Raw genomic sequence first — 12,117 nt, forward strand, 5'->3', positions numbered from 1 at the left:
ACCCTGAAATATTCTAAATAACTTTTGCAAAATCTGGAATTGTTTGAAGTATACTTAAAAATGCTCTCAAAATAATATTAATAAATATTCATAATTTATTTATGAGTTTTTTACGATTTCTCAATTTAATACTTCTAAACTTATTCACGTTCCTATATTATCCTAATTTTTTTTTTGTATTATGTTCTTTGCCTCTGTTCGCTTGTTTGCAAAACAATTGCACGTCACTAGTCATGCCGCTTTCACTATGTCGGTGGTCAAATCATCAATCCATATATATATTCGACTATATAATCACAAATAAACTCAACCAATAGAGCATGGTCTCTTTTTCCTTTAGGACATCGACATCTCAACATTAAAATTGGACTAAGCTCCCACATTATAGGGCCTCCATGGAACCGTGGGATTACGAAAACATGGAAATAGGAAAGCACATAATAATAATGCAAGAATTTTGAGATTAAATGGTTGCTTCATTGGAAGAAAACGCATGTATGCTGCATTCAAAATTGAAGTGAACTTCTCCATGAGATGTTGGTTTGCTTGAAAACTACTAGGAAAAATTTCAAAGCTGTGATTTTCTTTTGGTGTAATCCAAGTATCGAAAGTGTATGAATTTTTTTTTTATTTTTTCTTTGGCTTAGGACTGCAATCCACCATTGTTCCCGCAAAAATCCTTATTGGTTTTTTAGGTTGGTTGAACTTGGAGTCTCAAAAGTGAAACAAAATTACTAAAACACTAGTAGCATTATTTAACTCTATGGGCTGGTATTGACTATTATGCGGCTGCAAATCAACTATAGCAAACTAGCTAATCAGTACTACATTAATTAATTATTGCAACTGTAGCTAGCAACACTGCATCCATCAGCAAGGTAGCATGGGTAGCCATCTCAGCCCCATCAGCACTCACCATGGAAAAAGCAAAAGTGTGTAAATAAAGGAAAACAACAACAAGATGATGTGCTCTCCCTCCTCCAAATCGCCACAAACTAGAGAGAGAGAGACCCTTCTCTCTCATCTCTTGGTTGTGCTGCTACCTGGCTCTCTCTCCTTTTTCTCTCTCCTCTTGGGTAGCTCTCGCTCCCTCTCAAAGCAGTCAAGAGCTAGACCCTCCTGTCTCCTCTAGCTTCCATTCCATTCCTTTCCTTGGTACTAGTACTCTGATTCCCTTTGATTTCCCCAGCTGCCGCAGCTGCCAAGTCTCTTCCTCCCACTATCTCTTCTCTCCAACCTCCAGCCCAGCCAGCCGCCCAAACACCTCTCTCCTCTCCCAACAACTCTCTCTAAAAGTCTAGATCGCCGGCCATGATCTTCCCTCCTGCCTTCCTCGATTCATCAAGCTGCTGGAATACCAACCATAACCAGCTTCAGGTATGCATCCTTGCGGTCAATTAGTTGGTCTCTCAAGATTTTGTTCACACAAGAAAAAAAAATGAGAGAGAATATGTTCTAGCTAAGCTAGGGTTTGCTGATGGCAGATATACATCCTCTGCTGATTGCTGCACTATGTATCTTGGAATATACTCCATATACACATCTTGGCTGATGCTTAATTCCTGACCACTTAATTTGCAGCTGCAGCAAATCGGCAGTAACACTCATGTCACTACTACTCCTTCACCTGCTGGTCATGGAGACGGAGGAGGCAGCAACAACAACAATCATGGTCAGCAGGAAGGATTAATGGCCACGGCTGGGGCTGGAGGAGGTGGTGGTGAGGGCGGCGGTGGGGATGGTGACAGCGCTGGCGGCGGGAACAACAAGCCGATGTCGATGTCGGAGCGGGCGCGGCTGGCGCGGGTGCCGCAGCCGGAGCCGGGGCTCAACTGCCCACGCTGCGACTCCACCAACACCAAGTTCTGCTACTTCAACAACTACTCCCTCACCCAGCCCCGCCACTTCTGCCGGGCCTGCCGTCGCTACTGGACCCGCGGCGGCGCGCTCCGCAACGTCCCCGTCGGCGGCGGGTACCGTCGCCACGCCAAGCGCAGCGCCAAGCCCAAGGCCGGGTCGGCTGGATCCGGATCCGCCGCGGCAGGGACGTCGTCTGCGACGTCGACGACGCCCAGCACCACTGCTTGCACCACCGGCACTGCCACTGCGCCGCCCGCTCTGCAGTACTCCATGTTCGGCAGCGCGCCGCCGCACGGCAGTCGGTTCGCCGATAGCTTCGACCCGGCGAGCCTGGGCCTCAGCTTCCCCGCCAGACTGCTCTTCCCCGACAGTGGCGCCTACGCGGCCGACGGTGGCGCCCAGCAGCAGCACCACCACCACCAGGGGAACGGGAACGGCATGGAGCAGTGGGCGGCTGCGCAGATGCAGAGCTTCCCGTTCCTGCACGCCATGGATCACCAGATGTCCGGGAATCAGCCGCCGGCTTCAGCAATGCCCACCACAATGGCGGCGATGCAGGGCATGTTCCACCTAGGGCTACAGAGCGGCGGCGGCGGCGGCAATGGCGATGATGGAGGAAACCAGCAATTCCACCACCCGCCGGCCAAGAGGGACTACCACCAGCAGCAGCAGCAGCAGGATTACCCAAGCAGCAGGGGCATGTACGGGGACGTGGTCAATGGCAATGGCGGCGGCTTCAATTTCTATTCCAGCACTAGCAATGCAGCTGGTAATTAGCTAGCTAGATCTAGCTAGCTTTGTTCTTCCAAGCCTAGATTGATGCATGGTGAAATGGGGCTGGGGATGTATAAAATCTTCATCACTACAATATGTGTTACAAGAACTCGATCGATCTCGTCGATCCAGATCTCTAAGGAGGGGGGATATCAATGCATACACAAGAATGTTAACCTTTTATCTGTTAAGTGTTTGATCACTATGGCCTTAATTTGTAGTACTATGTTTACTTGTTTAATATACTTAGCACCTAAGTGTAGTGTCTGTTAGTAGCCCTGCATATGCATGCTCTTTGGGATCTTTCCCATTGAGTTTTATTACATTTTATCATGCATTTAACTTGTGGGTATGTACCAATGTCCCACTTTTACATTGTGCTAGTTTCATTAAACTCTTGATGATTTATATATCAGGTTCGTCTCTTTGTATCTGATCTACTTCGCGTGAAGGTTTTTCATAACGGTTTTACTGAGTCTCGGATGCTGAGAACTGTCAATATGACTGTGAGATGCGTGAGAAATTTAACCTTTTTTGGCTATGAGAATAAACAATGCATCTTTTTTTTCTGCACTAGATGAACAAAATACTACAATGCAATGACTATGTTCTTAAATTTGTATGAACAATTTTGTAAAACAGGTTGAAACTTAAGAAAATCTCAGTTGACTATCGACCATCGTCTTAGATGTGGCCTTTTCATTTTCAATTTCGTGGGCTGGTTTGTTGCAATCGAAAGTTGTACTCCGTTAAGGTGAGGTTCATTGTTTTGTCTGAAAATGCACAAGGCATACACATACACTTATGTATTCAGTCATGCAAGTTATTCTGATGTGTCATGTCGTTGTTGGATGTATCATGTATATGCTAAGAGCATCTCTAACTGATCTCTTTAAATTTAGAGGAGGATATGGCCGAGTATCCTTTAGTGGAAGATATTTGCTCCTCTAAACAAGTGCTATCTCTAACTGATCTACTGAATTTAACAGAGTAAAAAAAATTCAACACAAATTCGATGCAAATTTAGACTAGATTCAAACTTGATACCATACAAAGTTGATTCCAAATAGAAATATATAACTATTTTACATAAACTAAATGAAATTTATAATAGGATTGCATAAAAACTAACTAAACTACTCACTATTAGTCTCGTTCTCAATCCTTTCCCACACTGATTCGATGAGCCCTCCGATGAGACGGCCATGTCCCTCGTCGCTAGCACCGCCCTCATTGCTGTTGGAGTCACTGGGGAGGTCGATGACCTCTGTCATCCCGGCCCCATACTACTTGTACTACCAGTGCTCCGCCAAGACGCGCTCCGGGCAGTAGCCACGAGCTCCAGCATGTAAGTCTCGCCAGCTTGCTCCACCTTGAGACACTCGCAGGCGTAACGATCTTCCGGCATGTCCCGTCAGGTAGCCACCTGGGGGTTGACCGGCTCCAACCGCGGTAGGCCGTGGGAGAAGTTGCATCGGGCCGCGGCGCCGTGGGGATGGACCGACTTGATGTCGTATGTGAGTACCACCTGCACCGCAGAATGGAAGGAGCCAAGAAAATGCCGTTTGCCGGTGTCACAGTTGTATATCTCTGCGACCCATGTCCCCCACTGGCGCTACCACACGCTAATGTAATTTAGTGGTTGTGGCTGCGAAGGCGACAGGTCGGGGAGACAGGATGTGCCGACACAGCGACGCTCATGGCGACGTGGATCCACGGGCCGAGCGCTGGCGATGGGCGGCGGGGAGTGGTAGCGGGTGGATCCGGCCATTTTTGGTGGCGGGCCAGTGGCTGAGTGAATGTGGGTGATGGTGGGGGCGCGGCGGCGTGGATTGGATGGCAGGGCTGGTAGGAGGTGAGCGAAGTGGGGTGGAGGATTTTTACTCCACAACCGCTCGGCTGAGTACATTTAAGAGTCTTGGGCTGCTCAGAGTAAAACAAAATTCCTCCCCTAATGGATTTTGGGGTTCGGTCAGTTCCCGGTTAGAGGAGAAAAAACAGATTTAACCTACTCTAACCGGTTATTGGTGGTCGGTTAGAGATGCTCTAAGTTCTTAGTTGTATTGTTAATTTCTATAATAAAAGGTGTAGTGATTTTGCTCTGTAGTAATTAACTAGTGAAAAGGTGGTACTCAGAACAGAGAATTAGGGAAATAGCTTAATTTAATGTAATTCCCCCTTCCTTTTGATATTTTACTGTTGCATGTAACGACAAGTATGTGTGTAGATACATTCAACTTAAAGCGAGAGAAAGATACTAGCTCGAGTGCATGTGTTGACCATGACATTATACATACAACTTTGTAGTCCTTTACACTTGCATGGTCATGGCAATATTTATCAGTGCAAAGGGATATGCTAAATTAATTAGCAATCCATGGAAAGATTGTGCAAATTAAGTATCTCTTAAATAACCAATGGTAAGTCGATAAGAGAAGTTGTATACTAGTAGGGCCGGCATGTGATCGAATCCCCAAGCACATGAGAGCATGATGCAAACTCAAAAAAGTGGCAAGAGCATATAAGCAGCTATGTATGTGAACGTATGGACTTTGTTAGAGGCAAAAAGGAGTTCAAACGTTAGGTGCCTTTTTCTGTTTTTCTGTTGGGTTTTCAATCGGTTTCCCCTAATTAACCAGGGAATGTTAGGTTTTTTCTTCTGGTTTTTCTTATAAACTGGACCATCTCTATTGTTCTTAATAAAATGCAGGAATAACTCCTGCCCCTGCATTGAGGTTCTTCTAGAAAAAAATGAAGTGCAAATAGTTTTATAAAAAATGCACAAATATGTGATTTTTGAAATTACGACGCATGGCATGAGTGAACAAAAGTGATTTCTTGTTCTCATCTGATTACCAGTTGCTGGCAGACGTTCAATGATTGGTGACCTTATAGGTTGAATATATATCGTGCATGAAAATTGGTGGAGAAGTACACAACCGGCCGGATCGATGGGACTAGCAGCAGCTAGCCAGCTCACAAAACCATGTACGGATGTGGCGCATGATGAGCATATTATTCATGGCATATTGCATGGAAGTTCGGGTCAGATCGACCACGGTAGACGATAGTATATCACAGCATCTATGCATGCTTAAACGACTAAAGAAGCTAGGCAAGGCAGAGGGGCATGCATGATGATGAGGAGGAATTATACCGGGGTGTGCCCGAAAGCACAGTGGGGTGGGGTGGGGTGGGGAGGCAAAACTGGCACAAAAAGCGAAAGGGGTCGCTTTGGCTGGCTAGCTAGGGTTTTGTTTGGAATGGTCCAAGATCCTGCCTGAATTCTTGGTACGCGCGAGCATGGCCATGGCCAGCATGTTCAGGGGAATCTGATTCTCCCCCTACCTTTGGCTCGCTTTCATGCCAGGCATTTCCTTTGCTTTGCTTTCTCCAATGCCTAGGTGGCAGGCCAGTCTCCTCCCCCTCTTGCTGTGCTTCTTCACCCCCCCTCCTGACCCCCTCCCCTTTGGGGAATAAAGGTAGCTAGCACATGCACCATTATTGTTAGTTTTCTTCTCTCCAGATCTATGTGTGCTTCTCTCTCGCCTCTCTCTAGGTAGGGGGTCTTTCATTAGCTAGCCATTGGATGGGAGGGGTTGTTTATCTTGGTCCTTCCTCTTTTTTTCTGACAGAACATGATCTTTGCTTTTGCTCATGTTTTGATCTTGCCATCCATGCATGGATGCTTGTTTTACCCCAATCGATGTTAATCAACGCAGGGGTTACTAGCTACCTAGCTTCACGTCTTTAACGGATCTCCTTGCCTAGAGATTGCTGGGTGGGTACGACTGTCGACATCGTCGCCTTTCGACAGCATTGTCCCGTCGATATAACAATGCAATGTTTGTAAATGGGTACCGGTATTTTGCAACCTCTCATGTAAATATTCACCAAATCTGCATTCCTAGTTCACAGACACTGCTACAGTAAAAGAAGATTGCCTAGGAAAGAGCAGTACGTGCACTGACCGGGTAAGGGGCACACACCGGTCCGGCGCACTCTCACAGGCCGCCGTCACCAACTGCCATCAATCCATCTTTAGAGCTATACTAACGCATCAACCTTTCCCAGTCTAGCAGTTGTCGACGCCGCTACGGCACCAAACAACCCCACCGCCCTGGGCTCGTCTATCCAGCCACATTCGTCACCGAGATCCAACTGCATCATGCCACCAATACTCGTTGTCATCGACGCGGCAGATACAACGCCGCTCCTCCTGCCAGCCTCCACACCTTCACCACTGCTGGAGCTACGCAGAACCCACCACCCGTGGCACCTCTCCCCAAACATCTGAGCCTCCCAAGACGGCACCTCCATGGAGGTTACGATGCGTAGGACGCCGCCTCCGCGCAATCCAGTCTAAATTTTGGACTTTGGTCTGAGAGGTGTTCGGAGGTGGATAGGAGGGACCTTGGCTTCGCCTCTAGGAAGGAAAACGACGTTTGAGGGCCGCCGCCGATGCCAAGCTGGACCAGCCAACCAAGGTTTCATCCGGTCCCCATCCCATACCACCAAACCTACGTCTGCTCCATATCCGGCAGCGAGCCAAGAACCGAAACCTATATAGATGAGATTGGCATGGGGCTCAACCCAACAGGAGTCGAGAAGAAGATCCAGAGTAGATATCCAGGCGCCGAATTAGCTAATCCGACGTGGCCAGCGGCAAAGACCACCACCCCACGCCCGCTGACCTTAGGACCTCCGCCCATCCCAAAGATCACTTGATCGGCGAGAACTAGGGGTCGATGATGCATGGAAAGCAAATGTACATTATTCCGCTTATTAAATTCCGGATTGTCGCTATGAAGATCACCTCATGTAGGTTTACATACTCGTGGTCTTAACATCATAATATACTACTCCCTCCGTCCCTATTTATATATCGTCTTTTATGTCGTGATTTAACTTTCACCAATGATTTCATCACTAGTAGAAAACAAGGCTTTGGTTGAGGCCTGGGTAAGGGCATTAATCCCGGTTCACTAACAAACCGGGACCAATGGGGGCATCAGTCCTGGTTCATGAGGCTAGGGCGCCGGCCGGGCCTCGGGGGCCATTGGTCCTAGTTCATCTGACCCCTTTGATCCCGGTTCCAGACACGAACCGGGACCAATTGGTCTCGCTCCTGGCCCACAACCTTTAGTCCCGGTTAGTGGCTGGAACCGGGACCAAATGTGGTCCTTTAGCAAGTCTCTAACAATGATGATGCGAAGATTGCATAAATGGTACATGAAAACCTGTAGCAAGTCTGGGAAGGATAGTTTGATGGTGAGAACTAAAGAGGAGCACGACCTCATTGGAACTGAGCTGATGCCTATTGAATTTGTGGAGTTATTCCAGTTATACAATCAATTGGCCCTCGACTAACAACTCATGACTTGCTACCGTCTGTAAGTATTACTTCAGTAATTAAGTCTCTATATATAGCTCAGCTCTTTCATTGCATGTATATATAATTATCCTCACTATATTATGCAGATTGAAGATCGTTCGGTTCATTAACCAAAATGCGATAAATGAATGGTCGGTTAAAAACAGAGTCACAGATACTGAGGACAACTTGCTACAATCGTTGCTTCGGAATCAAAGTAAAGGGAAAATACTCTTTCCTTACAACTTCCTATGAGTGTTACTGTCGTGTGCATATTCGGTTTCGCTTACTTGAGGTTATAGTAATGTAATTAATGAGTTACGCATGCGTGCGCAGCTTCCACTTTATTCTGCTAGAGATTAACCTTGACCGGGGAGTAGTAACTGTCTTAGACTCGAGAGGAAAAGATCCCCAGGACTATGCGGACATGACTGCAATGCTCCAGAAGTAAGTTCAATCGATCATTATCGCACCATATCGGCAACTTTGTTCATTTCCTAAGTAGTTAATTTCTTTCTCTGGCAGGGTTTGGAAAGAGTTCACTGTAATTGTTCCGGGACTGCCGAGGGAGCTGCGATTTACACACCCGAAAGTAAGTACTACTACCTCCGCGCATCTTCCATTGATTCTATTTTCATCAATACCATTTATCATGCTTAATTATCAGTGTGATTGAACTCTATTTCTCATAAAGTGCTTGTGGCAGGAAGCCAGGAATGATTTGAAGGAAATATGCCCTAGAGGCAATAATAAAGATATTATTTATTTCTTTATATCATGATAAATGTTTATTATTCATGCTAGAATTGTATTAACCGGAAACATAATACATGTGTGAATACACAGACAAACAAAGTGTCACTAGTATGCCTCTACTTGAGTAGCTCGTTGATCAAAGATGGTTATGTTTCCTAACCATGGACATGAGTTGTCATTTGATAAACGGGATCGCATCATTAGGAGAATGATGTGATTGACTTGACCCATTCCATTAGCTTAGCACTTGATCGTTTTTAGTTTACTGCTATTGCTTTCTTCATGACTTATACATGTTCCTATGACTATGAGATTATGCAACTCCCGATTACTGGAGGAATACTTTGTGTGCTACCAGACATCACAATGTAACTGGGTGATTATAAAGGTGCTCTACAGGTGTCTCCGATGGTACTTGTTGAGTTGGCATAGATCGAGATTAGGATTTGTCACTCCGGTTGTCGGAGAGGTATCTCTGGGCCCTCTCGGTAATGCACATCACTATAAGCCTTGCAAGCAATGCAACTAATGAGTTAGTTGCGGGATGATGCATTACGGAACGTGTAAAGAGACTTGCCGGTAATGAGAATGAACTATGTATTGAGACACCGACGATTGAATCTCGGGCAAGTAACATACCGATGGCAAAGTGAACAACGTATGTTGTTATGCGGTTTGACCGATAAAGATCTTCGTAGAATATGTAGGAGCCAATATGAGCATCCAGGTTCCGCTGTTGGTTATTGACCGGAGATGAGTCTCGGTCATGTCTACATAGTTCTTGAACCCGTAGGGTCCGCACGCTTAACGTTCGGTATTATGAGTTTATGTGATTCGATATACCGAAGGTAGTTCGGAGTCCCGGATGAGATCAGGGACATGACAAGGAGTCTCGAAATGGTCGAGACGTAAAGATCGACATATTGGACGACTATATTCGGACATCGGAAAGGTTTCGAGTGATTCGGGTATTTTTTCGGAGTAGCCGGGAGTTACGGGAATACGGGGGAAGAAGTATAGGGCCTCATGGGCCAAGTGGTGGAAGAGAGGAGGCAGGACAAGGCAGGGTGCGCGGCCCCCCTAGCCCAAACAGAATTGGACTAGGGGGCCGGCCCCCTTTCCTCCTTTCCTCCCTCTCCTTCCTTCTCCCTCTCCTCCTTCCTTTCCCCCTCCTAGTAGGAGTAGGAAAGGGGAGTCCTACTCCTACTAGGAGGAGGACTCCTCCTCTTGGCGCGCCCTGCAAGGGCCGGCCGGCCTCCCCCGTTGCTCCTTTATATACGGGGGCAGGGGGCATCCTAGAACACACAAGTTGATCATTGATCTTTCTTAGCCGTGTGCGGTGCCCCCCTCCACCATAATCTACCTCGGTCATATCATAGCGGTGCTTAGACGAAGCCCTACATCGGTAGCTTCATCAACACCGTCACCACACCGTCGTGCTGACGAAACTCTTCCCCGAAGCTCTACTGGATCGTGAGTTCGCGGGACGTCACCGAGATGAACATGTGCTGAACGCGGAGGTGTCGTATGTTCGGTACTGAGGATCGGTCAATTGTGAAGACGTACGACTACATCAACCGCGTTGTCATAATGCTTCCGCTTACGGTCTACGAGGGTACATGGACCAAACTCTCCCCTCTCGTTGCTATGCATTACCATGATCTTGTGTGTGCGTAGGAATTTTTTTGAAATTACTACGTTCCCCAACATGATTTTTGTGGATACTACGTTTGCGAGTTCATCTACAACGTGACCTCTCAGCGGGGCTACTCCGAGAAACAATATGAAGTACGTAAACAATAATATTCATAATTTATTTTATTACCATCATTTGTGTTGAGTTTCATTCATATATGTATTGACCCCCTTCTTTAAATTAGATCTGGCAGATGCGGGATGAACTCCTACCACATGATCGCATACGAGAAAATCAAGAGGAATTGGCGGGATTCTTTCACTAGTGCAGAACCGGGCAATAGCACCGGTTCATAAGGCCCTTTAGTGCCGGTTCCATAACCAGCACTAAAGTGTGGTCACTAAAGCCCCCCCCCCTTTAGTACCGGTTCAGCACGAACCGGTGCTAAAGGACAACCACGTGGCACGAGCCAACTCTGGGGGCCGGGAGCCCTTTAGTACCGGTTGGTAACACCAACCGGTACTAAAATGTTTGGGGTTTTTTTGGTTTTATGATTTCTTTTTCATTTAATTTTGTGTTTTCCATTTTAATTCTTTTTCGTTTGCTGGTATTTTACGATACTACACATTCTACACGTTATGCATATATATATATATATATATATAAATAGAATTTCTAGTAGAACCAATCATATATATATCATCAATGTCTCACAAACCACCATATTAATTCACACATACACACGTGTATAGCTATATACAATTTCTCCTACATATGCATGTTGCCTTCGGAGCCAGTGGCATTAGCCTAATTGGTGCCTTCGGAGCACGATGACAATTGGAAGTGGTTCATGACCTGGTCGATGGGGGCGGTAGCGGGTAATAGTATTCTTCCTTCGGATTTATGACCTGGTCGAGAAAAAATCCCGCCATTTCCTCTTGAAGTGCTTCTACGCGCTCCGTTTCTAGGAGCTTGTCCCGCACCTCTTTAAACTGTTAAGAAGGAGATTAATATGCATGTGTATTAGTTGTGTGACTAGATATCGATAATGGTGTAAAAATTGTGAATAGTGTTCTGACAAGCGTACCCATTCCTGTCTTTGAGATCTGCTCCTTTCGGATGCCATCATGCGAATGTTCTCGCAAACGCAGAATGCACACAGATTAGTCCCCTGCGCCTGCTTCAGGGCCTTTATTACGAGAATGGAATTTAATTTGATCAGATAATAATTAATCAAGCATGATAATTAAAGAGATGGCAGCTAGCTAGCTAGCTAGTACTACTTAATTACTTACCTTGGGTCGAAACCATTTCAGCTGTCGTTTCCATTCGCCTTCCGTGACGCTGATGAACCTTGCCCAAGCCCTGCCCGCCGACAAAGAAAATGAATAAAGGGGTTATTAAATAGTTCATATCATGAAATGACGAACTAAATAGGCCGAGATATATAGTTAATAATGATTGAAATTACCTGTTGACTATCCCAAACAAGATGTTATAGTCACTATTTGCTTTGAGTAGTGAGTCCAGTATTTGAACTGTTCCGGCGTCAACTTTAATGATACACAAGATCCAGTGAAATCTGCATGCACACACGTTTGCATGTCTTAATTAAGCGGGCATATGTAAGCAAAAACATGTAGCTAGCTAGTAGGCAAAAACAGAGAATTTGTAGTACAAGAAAGTGTGACTCACTGGAAGTTGTAAGGAAGTAGTA

The 12,117-nt window shown here is 46.0% G+C and overlaps 1 protein-coding gene across 2 annotated transcripts; it reads left to right on the forward strand.

Moving 5' to 3' along the window:
- Positions 1-1,012: 1,012 nt before the first annotated feature.
- LOC125546371 (dof zinc finger protein DOF5.3-like) lies at positions 1,013-2,860 on the forward strand. 2 transcript variants are annotated; one of them, XM_048710620.1, is made up of 2 exons: positions 1,013-1,377; positions 1,588-2,860. In XM_048710620.1, the coding sequence occupies exons 1-2, from the start codon at positions 1,312-1,314 to the stop codon at positions 2,635-2,637; spliced, it is 1,116 nt and encodes a 371-aa protein (XP_048566577.1). In that variant the 5' UTR covers positions 1,013-1,311; the 3' UTR covers positions 2,638-2,860. The 2 variants fall into 2 exon arrangements, with proteins under 2 accessions (XP_048566577.1, XP_048566576.1); XM_048710619.1 differs by having other exon boundaries at positions 1,018-1,377; positions 1,582-2,860.
- Positions 2,861-12,117: the final 9,257 nt, after the last annotated feature.

The sequence above is a fragment of the Triticum urartu genome, chromosome 3 (assembly GCF_003073215.2).
Source record: "Triticum urartu cultivar G1812 chromosome 3, Tu2.1, whole genome shotgun sequence".
Taxonomy (NCBI): domain Eukaryota; kingdom Viridiplantae; phylum Streptophyta; class Magnoliopsida; order Poales; family Poaceae; genus Triticum; species Triticum urartu.

Bases quoted from the DNA above. Each gene is read 5' to 3' on its own strand.
- LOC125546371 (XM_048710619.1), top strand. From the start codon at position 1,312: ATGATCTTCCCTCCTGCCTTCCTCGATTCATCAAGCTGCTGGAATACC. The intron at 1,378-1,581 runs GTATGCATCCTT...CTTAATTTGCAG, and splicing joins CCAACCATAACCAGCTTCAG to CTGCAGCAAATCGGCAGTAA.